The sequence below is a fragment of the Schistocerca nitens genome, chromosome 10, assembly GCF_023898315.1.
Source record: "Schistocerca nitens isolate TAMUIC-IGC-003100 chromosome 10, iqSchNite1.1, whole genome shotgun sequence".
NCBI classification, from domain to species: domain Eukaryota; kingdom Metazoa; phylum Arthropoda; class Insecta; order Orthoptera; family Acrididae; genus Schistocerca; species Schistocerca nitens.
Genome location: NC_064623.1, coordinates 98,696,797 through 98,712,916, shown reverse-complemented (window position 1 = coordinate 98,712,916; position 16,120 = coordinate 98,696,797). Strand labels below are relative to the sequence as shown.

General features: G+C 42.5%; 1 protein-coding gene across 1 annotated transcript in view; it reads right to left on the bottom strand.

Moving 5' to 3' along the window:
- LOC126210162 (WD repeat domain-containing protein 83) overlaps positions 1-16,120 on the bottom strand; it is a 49,309-nt gene that overhangs the window by 21,395 nt on the left and 11,794 nt on the right. Inside the window, exons 2-4 of the mRNA XM_049939314.1 lie at positions 12,754-12,889; positions 5,076-5,223; positions 3,148-3,337 (exon numbers count right to left, since the gene is read on the bottom strand). Coding sequence (XP_049795271.1) covers positions 3,148-3,337; positions 5,076-5,223; positions 12,754-12,889 — 474 coding nt within the window. The remainder of the gene's footprint in view (positions 1-3,147; positions 3,338-5,075; positions 5,224-12,753; positions 12,890-16,120) is intronic.

Genomic DNA, 16,120 nt, shown 5'->3' with positions numbered 1-16,120 from the left:
AGACCCCTTTTTCTCAGAAATGGGTAGACATATAAAGTTGATATTTGTGTCACATCTGTGGTCCTTTGGTGGTGTAAAAATGTTAAGCATCTGAATCAGTGCAATCAAAATACATGGCCATTCACGTCACATATTTTGATCCTCCCAAACTCACTCATTAAAACGTATAGAGTACTTCCCCTTCACAAAGAGTCACAAAATTTGGTGAGAAAATAACCATTTACCAAAAATGGTTCCAGTGCGTAAGCACATTCTTCATGTGTCCAGGGCACGGTTGGGCATTTGATTCAGATTACAATTTGTACTAACTGAACGTCAGTTCTATGTATTCATTGTTCTGTTCAGTCCTTGTCGTTGTTTTTATACCACTGTATCAACCTATTGCCGTGGCAATGCATGTAAATAAAACTTCCCACTCCATAGGTAACAGGTGTTATTAATACAGTTTCTGTATTCTGATCCATCAGTCTTTTTTATTTGAACTTTGAATTAGGGAGGATAGTTTGTCGTACCCTTTATGTTTCCATTGTAAGTGGGGTTCTGAACTATCTGTTCTATAATCTGATCAAAATTACTCTACGACTGACATTGGAGCAGGAGCACGTGGAGGTGCGAAACAGAGTTGTCGTGTCCCATACATAAGACATGCATAATCTTACATTTTATTCAGCTCACACATACTCGCAAACTGTTCAGTTTGTCGTGTCCCATTCATAAGACATGCATAATCTTACATTTTATTCAGCTCACACATACCCGCAAACTGTTCAGTTTAAAAATATAATATTGGCTTTGTGAGTTCTGGAAATCCTGTCTGTGTTTTCATCTTAGTTTTATTTATGGCGACAAATAATTAAGATGGTATATGGACTGTCTGCAAAAACTCACTCTCTCTCTCTCTCTCTCTTTTTTTTAAACCTTTCTGTTGTTGAGGCTAGGTGAACACATGAGAACAAAATCTTCAGAGTACACCATATTTTCATCTGCTCCAAACTGGAGCTGTGTCAGTGTTTTCTAACTCAAGATAATTTCAGTTAAATGTGACACACAGTGGTCCACTCACACATCAAGTCATCAAGTACAAAGTTGTCACTCATGTGGTTTCATTACAAGAAATGGATTGCTAGCTATATAGTTAATATGTTATTAAGTTTTCTGATCTGCCCACTTATTTCTAACATAAAAAAATAAGATTTATGCATGTTTATTGCAACGAGAAAAATTATCTTCAATAGGCCAACAAGTATAGAGAGAAAGAACAAAAGCAATACAAAAAACATAAAAAACAGTGTCTCGGTATTGTAGCAATTATATTACAATCAGTGATATTTACTTTCTTGTTAAAATTTCAAAACTGGCCAAGCGATTGACTTCGCACTTTTCCGCTCATTACTTTCTACAAACTTGCTTCTGACATTTTTTAGTGCTGTACAACAAATAAAATCGTAATTTCCGGAACTGTAAATGAAAAGATACACTGTCACATGCTGCAACAGATGCTCACACAGGACATTAAGCAGAATGAGACTGAAGAGTAGTGCAGGTGCAAAGTATTGTGGTGACTGGGGTGAAGGCACGGCAAGTACCAGTGTTTTCTGTGACTACAGGTCTCGTCGGATTGGCCTTCTGCGTGGGCCTCACCCCACTACATCCTTTGTAGCAGTCAATCCTAAACTAATTTTGAACAGGCTGAAGGTAATTTTTAGAGAAAGTCTGTACTATCATGCCTAACAGTCATAAAACTAATTGTCCCAGTCAATTGTTGGGTGATCTTCAATGTTTTTCTCTAAAGTTTATGGTTACATCTAGGAGTGAGTATGGTGGTCGATAGAAGGAACCAGTTAGAAATTTGTGCCGTCCTTTGATAGTGAGTATTGCCCAAACAATCTAGCATGCAACTTCAATTTCTATCTCAGTAGATTTGAGTTTCTCCTATCCTTTCTATTTACTGTTTTACCCCAAAATTCTCACTGCTGTCAGTTTCAGGCTTTAGCCAGGATTCTGTATGCTCCACTGCTTTCTAGCACTGCTTCAAATGCTGGGACTTGGTTGCAAATGCTTTGGCAGCTGATCACTGGGATTTGAATAGTATTTCCTGGGGGAGGTAGGGTGGGTCATTTCTTCAGTGATGGTAACAACGGACCTGTTCTCTCGGGGGATATCCACACTGAAACAGGTATTGCTGACCGTGAGGCAGTTGTAGCAACAATGATTACCAAAGAACAAAGGGTAACTTAAACAAGTAGAAAGATCTGCATATTCAGTAAACTAGGCAAAGAGGCAGTAGTGTCATACATGAATGAGGAACTGGAAACATTTAGCTCCGGAGAGGTGCATGTAAAAGGAATGTGGCTCAAGTTTAAAAGAATAGTTGCCTGTGCACTTCACTTCACAGATATGTACCTAGTAGAACAGTTTATGATGGGATGAAACCCATAAATAAACTTCCATAGAAAGAGTGACTAGTGCGTAATAGATGCAAAAGAAAGGTGTAAAGTTATAAAAAAAGAAAAGCAGAAATGCAGAACCCTGTTCAAATGTTCCTTTAAAAAAGAGATCATGGAGTTTAATTTTTGAACCATGGAGGAGATGAGTGATACAGTGTCAGGGGCAGTGAAACACACTGTAAAACTGAATAAATCTGCAGGTTCTGATGGCATTCTATACAGAATTTGAAGCTGAATTGGCCCATCTTTAAAACATGATATATCATAGAAGATCCCACAAACAAGTAACTGTGACCAGCTCTTGGAAAAAAGCACAAGTCACATTTGTCTACAATGATGCCAAAACAAGTATCCAACACATCTGTTCCTGAATCTTATATCCTCGACTGAAATGTAATGAGGTATCTTGAACAGAATGACTTCCATGCAAATCAACATGGATTCCAAAAACACTGGTCATGTGAAACTATGGTTTTCTTACATTCTGAAATCCATGGATGAAGACAGCCATGTAGATGCAGATTTCTTGACAGGCACAAAGCAATGAGAAATATCCCATCATGCACTTAACACTCATTTGCAGAGTATAGATGCAGAGAAGCATGTAAGAAATCATATTTTCTAATTTGGAGTTGTATAACACTGCTAACAACATAACAACATATTAAGAGCCACTTAAATACTTCTTCCTTCAACTCACGGGCAACACAGTCTGTGACGAGTTCGCCAGCTCGTACATCATACCGCCGTACCCTTCCATCCAGTGATCCGGTCACTATCTCGTGGTCAGTGACGAACAATGATGTCACAGCATCTGAGGATTCTGCCAAGACCATCTCAGCATCACGTGTCTGTCGGCAACGGATATCCCAGCAACGCACAGTGCAGTCCTGTGAAGAAAATTACCAAGCCTCCATCAGACCATTGTGTTAATGCTAAGTCTTGAGAGGCATAGAAAGATAAAATGGGATGAAACAAAAGTCAGAGTTTAACACTTTGACTCTGGCTATGTAAACATTTCTATTTCTTAGAGTGCCGGTCATTTTTGTGGTTTTTCAGTATCTTTTATTAATATTACTAGCCAAGATTTACCTGTGTTACTACTACCCTTTTACTAAGGCTGAAACTATTTCTCCTAGATTTCATATTTCCAGCTTCTTTGAATGTTTATTTTTCTTCTCTTAATATTTTAATGAATGTTAGGTTTTTCAAACTGTGTAAAAGTATGCTAGTCCTAATAATCTACTTCCAATAATTGAAAAATAGCATCCTAAAACCATAATTAGAAATTATTACATACTATTTTCACACAGTATAATTTTTTGGTGTTATACCCTCTGAAATGTACTCTTTGCACAAATAATGTAAACATTTGTTTCAACAAACATTTTTACAAACTCAAATGAGAAATACTCACTTGAAGTGTAGCACAGTTCTTCATGTACAATGTCTCGTATGAATCATCGATATCATCAGTCTCAACATCACTGTCAACAAACAAACAGCTGCTGCCCTCCAGCAACTTGACTCCATAAAACAAACATAACCTGCCAGCTGATGTAGAAACTATTCTGGTGACATTTTTTTCCAATCCTTCAGTTGCTACTGTATGCCAGGGATGTCTATTAGCATGTCCTGCATGTGGGAGTCGGTGTGACTCTCAAATGATGGTATGTTTGTACAACTCTCCTGTGTGAATGATTTTTTCAACATGAAATTTACAATTTCTGCTTTTCTTTTGTGGCCTTATATTGCCACACCAGACTAGTCAATGAACGACAGAATAGAAGGATTTGACCCGTTAAGTAATTTTACACAGGACCAGAACTTTCTCAGGTTCTCGGAGAGATATTTTGCTAAGGTATGATGGTGTTAGTTGTTCTGTTCATCGCGCATCAGTCTTCTTATAGACTGACAAATTTGGGAGTCCTCTTTTGAACTGAAAGTGTAACAATCTTCGTTTCTTCAGTATTCTCCAAATTTTGTTATTAAACTACAGTGGCTTTTTCCCATTATCAATCCACTTACTCAGCACATAATTCTCCACAGCGTGATTACAATCAGTTCAAACTTTTCACATAATTCCTCTACATCCATCATATTGGAACTACACAATGTCCATTTATCGTCTAAGTGGGATGCTAACAACTGTTTATCTGCCCTTTCCAGCAAAAGTACTTTCCTAGACTTCTTGATGGAATATTAATTTTAGAAACCATTGTCACTATGATGATATCCTGATCACTCATCCATATCTCCATCATAAAGTCAGGCCCATCTATAGCTACAAAGTCTAAAGTATTTCCATTGCATGCAGGCTGTCAAATTAGCTGCTCAAGACTGTTTTCATAAAATGTATTCAAAAGTACTTCACAAGACTGCCTTTCAGTGCCACCTGCAATGAATCCACGGACATCCCAGTCTACATTCAGTAGGTCGAAGTTATTAAATTGATACATTGGTAATACACCTGTCAGCACCTGCCTTCAGTTAAAGGCCACTACAACCCACGATAACCACTATAACTGAAACTTATAGATTTTTAAGATCGTGTGTTGATAACTATTAATTTCACTGTAGCTCTGAAAAGGAGCTTATCACTAGGCCACAGTTGGAACATTTCCTTACCTGTGATCCAGAGACAATGATACTGGATTCCTCATTGAAGCAGATACAGTTGATGCGACCTGCGTGTCCACGAAGACGTCGGAGGGGCCTTCCTGTTGCCACGTCCCACAGCACCACGATGCGATCACCGCCTCCAGAGCACAGCTGGCTGCAAGAAAAATGAGCTAATTCCAAATAACTGCTTCGACAGTATGAAAATGGCATCTGACTCAGTATCACACCAACACTTATCAATCAAATTGTAATTATATGGGATATTAAAAAAGTGATTGAGTTTAGAATTAACTGAGAGAAGGGACACAGAAAATTATCTTCATTGTTGAGTCATTGACAGAAATAGAAATAATCACACAATGCAAGCTCCCAAGACAAGCATGCACTGGGACCAGGGAACCACCAAATTCATTTCTCCGATACAACTGTTTTACCATGAATTAGATACAACCATTACTATACTAGGATGTACAGAGAACAATTAAATTCAAAAGGACAAAAACAGCTTTAACAGAATAGAAGAAAGATTTAAAGTAGACAAGTTGTTGGCCTAAATGCTAAACAAAGCAAACAGCACCAACTACTCCCCCAACAAGCTCCAGGACACATGTTGGTGCAGATTTGTGATCTTAGGCAGCAGTAAGATGATGTCACGAACAGACCATTGGTTGGATATGTATAAACAGTTCAGCTTGTTGAGCTTATTCAAATTTGTAACTGTTTTTTGAATCATTATAGACTCCACTAATGTCTCCAGCATTGGAAATTAAACTGTAAGGCAGAGAATTCTGCCTTGGACCACGGCCTAATGCTCACAATACAAAAATCATCAGCTGCAGATGTAGAAGTAACTTCAGTCCTGTCCCAGGGAAGACAGTTGAGATTCCTGCTGTTCATGTTGTATATTAATGATCTAGCAACTGGAATCATTTTACTCATACAAATACCTGGGTGTGTAAGTCTGTTGGCATATAAAATGCAATGATCGCACAGACTAATTTGTGTGTAAATCAGACAGCAGACTTCAGTACACTGGTAGCGCACTGGGAAAATGTAGTCAGTCTTCAAAGGAAACTCCCAGCAAAACACTCATGTGCCTCATCTTTGATTATTGCTTAAGTTTGTAGGACTCAAAAGTGGGAGATATTGAATGTATATATAATTTAATTGGATGGATAAAAAATCCACTCACTGAACAGCAGCAGAAAACGCACATAAAAGAAGGTTGCAATTAGGCAAGCTTTTGGAGCCAGTGGCTCCTTCTTCGGACAGAAGGGTTGAAGGGGAAGGAGAGGGGTGAAGAAAAAGAACTGGCGATGTCTAGAAAAAGGGATAGATTTTGGGAAAGTCGCCCAGAATCAAGGGTTGGGGGCACTTACCAGATGGGATGAGAAGGAAAGACTCAATGTATATATACAAGAGCAGCATGAATGATCATAGACTTGTTTGACCCACAGGAGTGTGTCATGGAAATGCTGAAGAATGTAACCTTTCAGGCACTTCAGGACGACTACCGGCATCAGATTCATTAACAATATATTTGTTATCTGGATCGAAGGTGAGGACATCCTACCATGTTCCTACACAACCTCAACATCTATTCCCCCATTTGCTTCACCTGGTCCTACTCAACCCAACAAGCCACCTTCCTAGATGTTGACCTCCACCTCAAAGATGGCTACATTAGTACCTCCATCTATATTAAACCTACTACCTACCAGCAATACCTCCACTTCAACAGCTGCCATCCATTCCTTCTGTACACAGCCTAGCCACCTGTGGTCGTTGCATCTGCAGTGATGAGCAGTCCCTCTCAAAATATACTGAGGGTCTCACTGAAGCCTTCACTGACTGTAATTATCCTCCCAAGGTTGTACAAAAGCAAATCTCCCGTACCTTGTCTTTCCAGTCTCCCACCACCTTCCAAAGTCCCACCGTCCAGCCACAGAGGAGCATTCCCCTCGTAACTCAGTACCACCCAGGACTGAATTACATTCTCTGTCAGGGTTTCGACTACCTCTCGTCATGCCCTGATACGAGAAATGTCCTGCTAACTATCCTTTTCAATCCTCCCGCAGTGGTATTCCACTGTCCACCGATCCTACACAATACTTGTCCATCCTTACACAACACCTGCTCCCAATCCCTTACCTCATGGCTCATACCCCTGTAATAGACCTAGATTCAACACCTGTCCCATACATCCTCCTACCACCACCTACTCCAGTCCAGTCACTAACATCACCTAACTGATCAAAGGCAGGAGTATCTGTGAAACCAGTCGTGTTCTACAACCTAAGTTGCAACCACTGTGCTGCATTCTATGTAGGCATGACAACCAACAAGCTGTCTGTCTGCATGAATGGCCACTGTGGCCAAGAAACAAGTGGACCACCCAGTTGCTGAACACACTGCCAAACACAGTATCCTTTATTTCAATGACTGCTTCACAGCCTGTGCCATATAGATCCTTCCCACCAACACCAGCTTTTTGAATTACGCAGGTGGGAACTTTCCCTGCAACACATCCTACATTTCTGTAGCACTCCTGGCCTCAACCTTTGATACTCACTGTTCTCACCCACCAGCCCCTTCTCTGTTCCCATTCCAGCACTACAGTGCCATCATTCCGACAGCACACCAAGTCTTTTTATTTCACTTCTTTTCCGCTACTTGCCCCCCTCCCCACCTATCCCCTGCCCTCTGTCTAACCTGCAGCTCTTCACTGTCTGCCACACCCACAGTACTATCCCTCTCCTCCCCGTCCCAGCCTCCTCCTCAACCCCCACCCAGTCGTCACTCCCATCATTCACTGGTGCTGCTGCTCGCAGTGTGGTTTCAGTTGCCCGAGACTGCAGTTGTGTGTGTGTGTGTGTGTGTGTGTGTGTGTGTGTGTGTTAGTCTATTGCTGACGAAGGCCTTAATGGCCGAAAGCTTTAATTGTGAGAGTCTTTTTGTTGTGTCTATCTGCGACTCAGCATCTCTGGTATATGATAAGTAGCAACTTTCCTTCTCATAATATTGTTACATTCCATCCTGGGTATGTCTGCAACAGATGTTGTACTACAGTCCAGTCACAAGCATCACCTACCCCATCAAAGGCAAGGTTACGTGTGAAACCAATCATATGATCTATAAACTAAACTGCAACCGCCATTCTGGATTCTATGTGGGCATGACAAGCAACATGCTCCCTGTCCACATGAAAGGCCACCAACAAACTGTGGCCAAGAAACAGCTGGACCTCCCAGTAATAGAGCACGGTGCCAGACATGACATTCACATTCCAATGACTGCTTCGCAGCCAGTGCCATCTGGATCTTTCCCAGCAACCAGTTTTTCTGAACTGTGCAGGTTGGAACTCTCCCTACAATACATCCTGCATTCCTGTGACCCTCCTGGCCTCGACCTCCATTAGTCATTGTCATTTATCCACCTGTCCTCTTCCCTGTTTTCATTCCAGCAATACACACACCCCTCTATTCCACCTATGCATTCTTTTTCCTGTTCTCTCCTTTTCTGCTGTAACCCCCCTGCCCCCCCTCCCTTGCCCTCCACCTAACCTCCCTAACTGCACTTAGCTGCCCACCCTCTCCCCACCTCGTTCCTGTATGCTACCACAAGCAGCGCTTTACTGCACCCACCCCTACCCTGCTATCCCTCACCTCCCAGCCGCAGCCTCCTCCAATAGGATGTTATTCATGCAGTCTACAAAGCAATAATATTACCAACTTTACACCTCAGAAACCTGGTGCTGTTATAAAGTTGACATTAGGAGGCTAGACACCTTTCATCTTCGCTGTCTGAGAACAGTTCTCCACATGAAATGGGGAGACTGTGTTCCAAAAACGGAGATTCTGCGTCGCGTGAAACTGCCTGGCATTGAAGCTCTCTTAATGAAACACCAAGTGAGATGGAGTGGCCATATCATACACATGGACGACAGTAGACTTACCAAAGCGGTGTTCTACTTAGAATTCTCGTGTGGAAAGCGGCGGCAAGGTGGCCAACACCTGCGATATAAAGACACCGTCAAACGCCACCTCACAGCCTGTGGCATTCTGAGCAAACGTTGGCAGGAGCTTGCACTGCACCAATCAAGAGTGGTGCTCAACTGTACACAAGTGTGTGGAACAATTCGAGTATATCCGCCTAAAGAACCTGGACGATAAACGAAATCTCCGCACATCAAAGCCCAAGCATAATTACATCTACACATATAGATGGAGTTATACATATAACTCCACTGGGCAACTGTATTGCACTTCGTGCAACCAGATCTTCAAAGCAAAGCTTGGTTTTGCAAGCCACTTCTGAGCCTGCCACAATACGGTATAAACGATTGACGGAGTCGCTGTCACCGGACACGGCGAGGAGGACGTGATGATGATTCTTCTCAACTTTGGCATGACTGTACATTCTCACTAATAAGGTGACTTCTCAATTTACTCTTGAAGAGGTTCATACTTGAAAATGAATGTTCACATGAATATATAGACCCGTATAAGAAAGGAAACGCAAATGCTTGTTTTTTTCAGCTGATTATATGAGCAGCGAATACTACTCATCACATTAAAAATCAATATACCTTCCTTCTCCAGGTCTTTAAAAGCAGACCATTTGTGCCATGAACCAAGTTCACATTTGGTTTTCTCCAATATTTCTATATCGGCAAAAAGACGTTCAAATTTGGCTTCCGCAATTCTCTGCTTTTTAAATCCTCTCTGCTTTTTAAATCCACCAATGACATTTCAAAGTTACCAATGTCAAAACTAAACGAATGAAAATTTAATTCTGTTACAGTACATGAGGCAGAGATACGACTCGGTGATACGCACTGACATTTTATCTTACTGGAAATGCATGCGAGTGTCTGGATGCCGCACTTCCGGGGACATGTAGCTTTATGTGGCTCGCAAGCTGTGTTTTTCTGATCTCTGTCCCAGGAGCCTCCACACACAGATACGTCCATCATGATGCTGAATGTACAACCAGGACTTGTCTGCATGGATGATGTGGTGACACTCCGTCACCAGTGCTGTTGGCCACACCAATGTCAGCCTCGTCTGTTGTTAGAAGAGAAGTCAGAACAATGGTTACCATGATGATAATCTGTGGTGCATCAGAGGTTGTCACACTTTCCATGATGATACGTTTGTCATTTGGCTAACAAGCCAATTACCTCACCCACGGTATGTGATGTGGGTGTTCAAACCTGCCTGGCCGATCTAACACTATGTTTAGCCTCATGAGTGCTAGTATCACAGGCCCAATGAGATCTGGCATAGGGTTCCACAGAGTCCCTCTGAACCCACTGATTCCAGTGCAATCAACACAAGCAGCAATTTTATAGAATGATGAACTGCAGTCTCAGTGTCAAATTCCAACATATGACGGTAGACATTTCTCCTTCTACAGTAAAGCATATGATGAATTTGTTACAAACAGCTAGCAATTAAGTATACGTAAAATGAAGGAAAGGCAACCACTCACCCACAGCAGATCAATATATGGAGCACAGAAATGTGTAATAGGAAACAGCATACACACTAGCTTTCAAGCACTTGCTCTTTTTCTAGGAAAAGCACACACATTCACATACACCACCACACAGAAGCCCAAATGCACACTCCTATGACCACAGCAAGACCATTTACTGATACTCAATTATTGAAAGCAGTTGGCTTAGCAGATGGAGGTGGGGAGGGGGCAGGGGGGGATGCAAGGAGAGGGTAAAAGCAGGTCTTTGGACAGGTGACCCTGTGGCGGCACAACAGGGTGAAAAGAGTGCAGAAGGTACAGCAAAAAGAGGTGCAGGGAGAGGGGGAGGGGCTCAAGGGGAAAAACTGATGGGGGGGGGGGGGGGGGAAGGAGGAAAAAGGTGAAGATGAAGACATAGAATGGGAGGTGAGAGAGAAGGGAAAAAGGGAAAGAGGTTGAAAAGAGAGGAGAGGTTGGGAGGAAAGAGAGGGGGGGAGAGAGGAAGGGAGGGAGGGAGAGGAGGAGAGGAGGAGAGGGGGAGGGGGAGCGAGACAGAGAGAGAGGGGAGACTTGGGAGGGGGAGTGGTGAGAGCAGAAGACCAAACCCACAAACAAATTCATGGTACAGTCTTGATTACTTGCATGGCACCATGCTATGCCAATTTATTTACGGGCCATCTGGAGGAATCTTTCCTAACCAATCTACACCAAAAACCTCTCATCTGGTTCAGATTCATTGATGGCATTTTCATGAGCTGGACTCACGGCATGAACAAACTTTGCTCTCTCCTCTACAACCTCAACAGCTATTCCCAAATTCGTTTCACCAGGTGCTTCTTAACTCATCAAGCTACCTTCCTTGATGTCGCTCTCCACCTCTCGCATGCCTCTATAGATACAGCTGTCCATACCGAGTGTACCAACCTCCGACAGTACCTCCACTCTGACAGCTGTTACCCGTTCTGTGACTTTTCAAGTATGAACCTGTGGACAGTGCACATGCAGTGGGCGTTATATCTACCAACATTGTAGGGTTGTCCTGAAATGCTAAGCATTTGCATATGAGCTACAAGTACACACATACACGGTTATATGTCCCAGTTGACTACAATATGCAGGAGGACCGGTGAGGAAGAGAAAGGTGGCAGGAGTGAGAGACATGGTTGGACAGAAGGGTGGCTAATGGCTAGGAGTCAGACACAGCAGGCACATGCGACTGGAATGTGGAGCCAGTGGTTCCCTCCGGCTGCACTCACTGGGAGTCGTGTGCAGTGCACAGTGATGAAGAGGAGTGGGCTGGAAGAGGAACATGACAAGGTATTTGTTTGAAAGCTAGAAATGTTATCAATATTGTTTAGGACAACTCAGCACCTGAACTACAAGGTGAATTTTTGCCTTTACTCCTTAATTTGTTTCATCCGTATTATCAGCAATTGATAAGATACTGAATGTATTGCTTAATTTAAGCTTATGTTCTTGTGTAGACTTTAGCAAAGTCTCTTGATCTACATTTCTAGCTCCCTACCAGATGATTCTGCTGATCACAGAACAGACCAGATTTGTGAATGGATTCATGACTTTCAACGAGATGTAACACAATATGCCATTACAATGGGACGAAGGGAGTGTTACCGAGCCATTACTGACATCATCAGAATAGTGGGAACACCAGTATTACAGGAAGAGCCAGACAAAACTAGGCTCAAGAGCTCAAGAGGAAGATTTTAGGTCCTCAAACTGGGAAAACAAACAAGAAAAGTGGGTTAATGGAACATAGCTCAACCACCTTGATTTTGTTGATAGCATTGTACAGTTAGTCCCCAGTTCAGGTAAAAATCAATAACAATAAATGGAGGACCTTAATACAGCAAGTATGAAAGTTAATCTGAACATAAATTACAATAAAAGTAAAAATGTAACAAATACACTGGAAAAAAACCGGAGCAAATTAACACGGATTTAAACCAGTTGACAAGCTGTTGCTTATTTTATTACATTAATGAGTAAATCAATGATGTTGTAGCAGCTCACAGCACTTTTCTACAATTTTCTTCATCAAAAGTTTCAGTCACTGGCACTGCACATTCAGTTGTACTACAATTTCATCCTGTATATATCATTGCTGTTTGAAAGATATGTTAGTCAAACAACTCATACATTCCTATTTCTACATTTTAAGCAGTCGTTTACAGCACAGCAATACCTGTTGTCACAAGACCCTGCTGCATCATAGACCTCCCCTCCGTGTCCCAAATATGTCTTCAGTAGTAGTGACCTGTGGGGGTTCCACAGTTTTAAAGTACGATCTGCACCACATGTCAAGCAGTAGGAACCATCAACTGAAAAAGTTCCAAAACACAAGATTTAGTAACTATTCAGCACTTCTACTTAATCTGCATACATGATTGTCAATAATGGCTCAATATTATGAGGAAGGACCCAAAAGTAACCAGAATCATAAACTGTACATGATCTACTCATAGTACCATGTTGTACTGCTTGGGAGCTGTTGTAGGACCTCTTCTGAGTCAGTCTGCCCAGTGATGGCACCCGATGACAAGTGTGGTTTTTGTGGCAGCTCTTCGTGTATGTCTGCAGTGCATTCACAATATGAAGAAATAACTGACTCTCACAAATAATGTCTCACCGTGAAGCTTTGTTTTTTCCCCCGAAAATATGCAGCGGAAACTGTATTGGTACAAAAAGCATACAAAAAATGCACTCTTAGTAAAACTCAAGTCTATAAATAGCTTTTTCTAATTAAAAAGGAGGAAATCGCCATTGGAGATCAGCACTGTTCCAGTTTTCATTCAAATGCTTGAATCGAGGAACACTTCAGCAAAATCTGTAATCTCATCAGTAGATCAATGCAGAATGATCAACGAACTTAAAGGCTTGTCAGGGTTATCCTGGAGCACAATTCAGTAGATACTGAATGTTGATTTGGTAACGCAAAGAGTGGTAGCTAAGTTCGTGTCCAAGCTTCCCAAGGGATTTGTGCATTTAAGCTTTTTCGTGAAATGTAAGACCTACTCAAAGGTGATCCTAGTTGTTTCAACAAAATCGTCATAGGCTACGAGTCACAATACAGAAAGTAAACAACAGGCAAGTCCACAAAAGTCGCATGCTTGCCTTGTCCGAAAGAATCTCATCAGGTGAAACTGAATGTAAATTGATGCTGATCTCTCTCTCTCTCTCTTACATCAAAGGCATCATACGCTCTAATTTCATCCCCAAAAAGCAAGCAGTAAAGTAACAATTTCATTTGGAGGTTTTGGAAAGGCTGAGCGTCGCAATACGAATGACCCCGCCTGTCCCGATAAATCATTACTTTGGTTTCCGAAAGTCAGTATAATAGAACCAAGATCCTATTTCATCATTGCATGCACAAAGTATTCAGTTGGGCTCATTGCTTTAACCACCCTAATTTGTTCAAAGTAAATGTTCCGGTCCACCTCAACACTCAATAAAGAGCACCGTGCTAGGTTTTCAAAGGGGTCCGCCTCGGGACACACGGGCATGGATGAGGCAACTGCATGCCTTTGGCTCATCCCACTAGCAGGACGTCCCACGATACACGCAAGTTAAACACCTATGGGCAATGAACTAACAATGTGGGACACAAATCCAACTAAAAGTTTTTTAACCAGAACAACTTAAATTCACGATATTAGAGCTGGAATTACTGCAGCTGCTGGCACCTGACTTGCCTTCCAATAGAGACTCATCAAAGGATTTAGAGTGTACTCATATCAATTATGGGGCCTCGCACGAGTCTCATACCGTTACTTTTCATCACTACCTCCCCGTGCCGGGAGTGGGTAATTTAGGCACCTGCTGCCTGCCTTGGATGTAGTAGCCACTTCTCGGGCACCTTCTCCGGAATTGAACCCTGATTCCCCATTACAACCTTGGTAGGCACTGAACCTACCATTGATAGTTGATAAGCCAGACATCTGAAAGATGTGTTATTGGTACAGAGACCGTGCAATCAGCCCAGTTATTCACAGTCACTGAGGCAAACAGACTGGACAAGCCGATCGACTGGTTTTGATCAAATAAAGAGAGTCCCTCCCATCTCTGGTCGGGACTCTGTTTGCATGTACCAACTCTATAATTACCACAGTTATCAAAGTAGCATGGGTAGGTCTAAATTACCATTCGCAGTTTTACGTTAATGCAGCTTGCACTGAGACATGTCTCTCTCTCTCTCTCTCTCTCTCTCTCACACACACACATACACGCACACACACAAAGCTCTCACGTGTTTGTCAGTTTTTGGTCTCAATGAAGACAACTACTTGACATAAGTGCCCTATTCACCAGATTTAGTGCCCTCATATTTCTTCCAGTTCCCTGTGATAAAAAGGGGCCTCCAAGGAAAGTATTTTGCCAACGTAAAATGCCATGTCACAGCTGCATTGACAGGTAATGCAGAGGATGAATTTAAAAGATGCTTCCTAAAATAAACTACATATTTTACAGAAAGTTTGGTTATTTTTAGATCCCCCCCTCATACATAATATTTAAGATAACATTCGTTTTTATTTCATAACAGTCATGCATAAAACGTCCTGTACTGCCAAATCTGCAACAAACAATTAAAACCATGCCTACAACTAAATTCCCCAAAAGAAATTATCTCATTCAACTATAAAGGCCATTTTCCACGGTCATTACTGTTAAAAATCTACACTGAAGAGCCAAAGAAACTGGTACACCTGCCTAAAATCATGTAGGGCCCCGGCGAGCACGCAGAAGTGCCGCAACATGACATGCCATGGACTCAACTGATGTCTGAAGTAGTGCTGGAGGGGGTGTCTGAAGTAGTGCTGGAGGGAACTGACACCATGAATCCTGTAACTCTTCAGGCTTTCCCGGCGAGATCTTGACATGTGGAATAATCGGGTCTACTGCCAAATGTTTGTGTCGCTCTGGCACAATATTTCGTCCACGTAACTCGTTGCTTTCTTCAGGTGCTACCTGAGACTGCCGTATTGGAGGATCTTGTCCAGTATTTATGCCCAGAGGGCGCTGGGTGCTCTCTTTGCCGTCCATGCCCGCCTGGCGCTGCTTGTAAGGTGTTGTCTCTTCCCCGGTGCTCCCTCAGACCTCTGCGCCCGACTTGGTCGCCATCTGTGGCAGCTCTCTGAGGACCGTCCTGTGTCGGGCGTTCCGTTCGTGGTCCGCGCCCGCCTAGTGCTGCTCCTGAGGTTTTGGCACTTCCCTGGTGCTCCCACGGATGTCCGCGCCCGACTTGGTCGCCATCTGTGGCAGCTCTTTGAGGCCCGTCCTGTGTCGGGCGTTCCGTTCGCAGTCCACGCCCACCTGGCGCTGCTCCTGAGGTACACCCCACTCATTTTTTAAAACGGTTTAACCAAGCCATACCTAAAAGTTGAGAGGATGCTAAGAAAACAGAGTTTGCAGTAGGTTATTTGGAGGGTGAAGCTTCAGAATGGGGCACAGTAAACATTGAAAACTTCACAACCTGGGAAGATTTTCAGAGAAAGTTTAAGGAAAAATATTGGTCTTCAAGTGCACAAGAGAAGTTGATCTCAGACCTTCGAAGT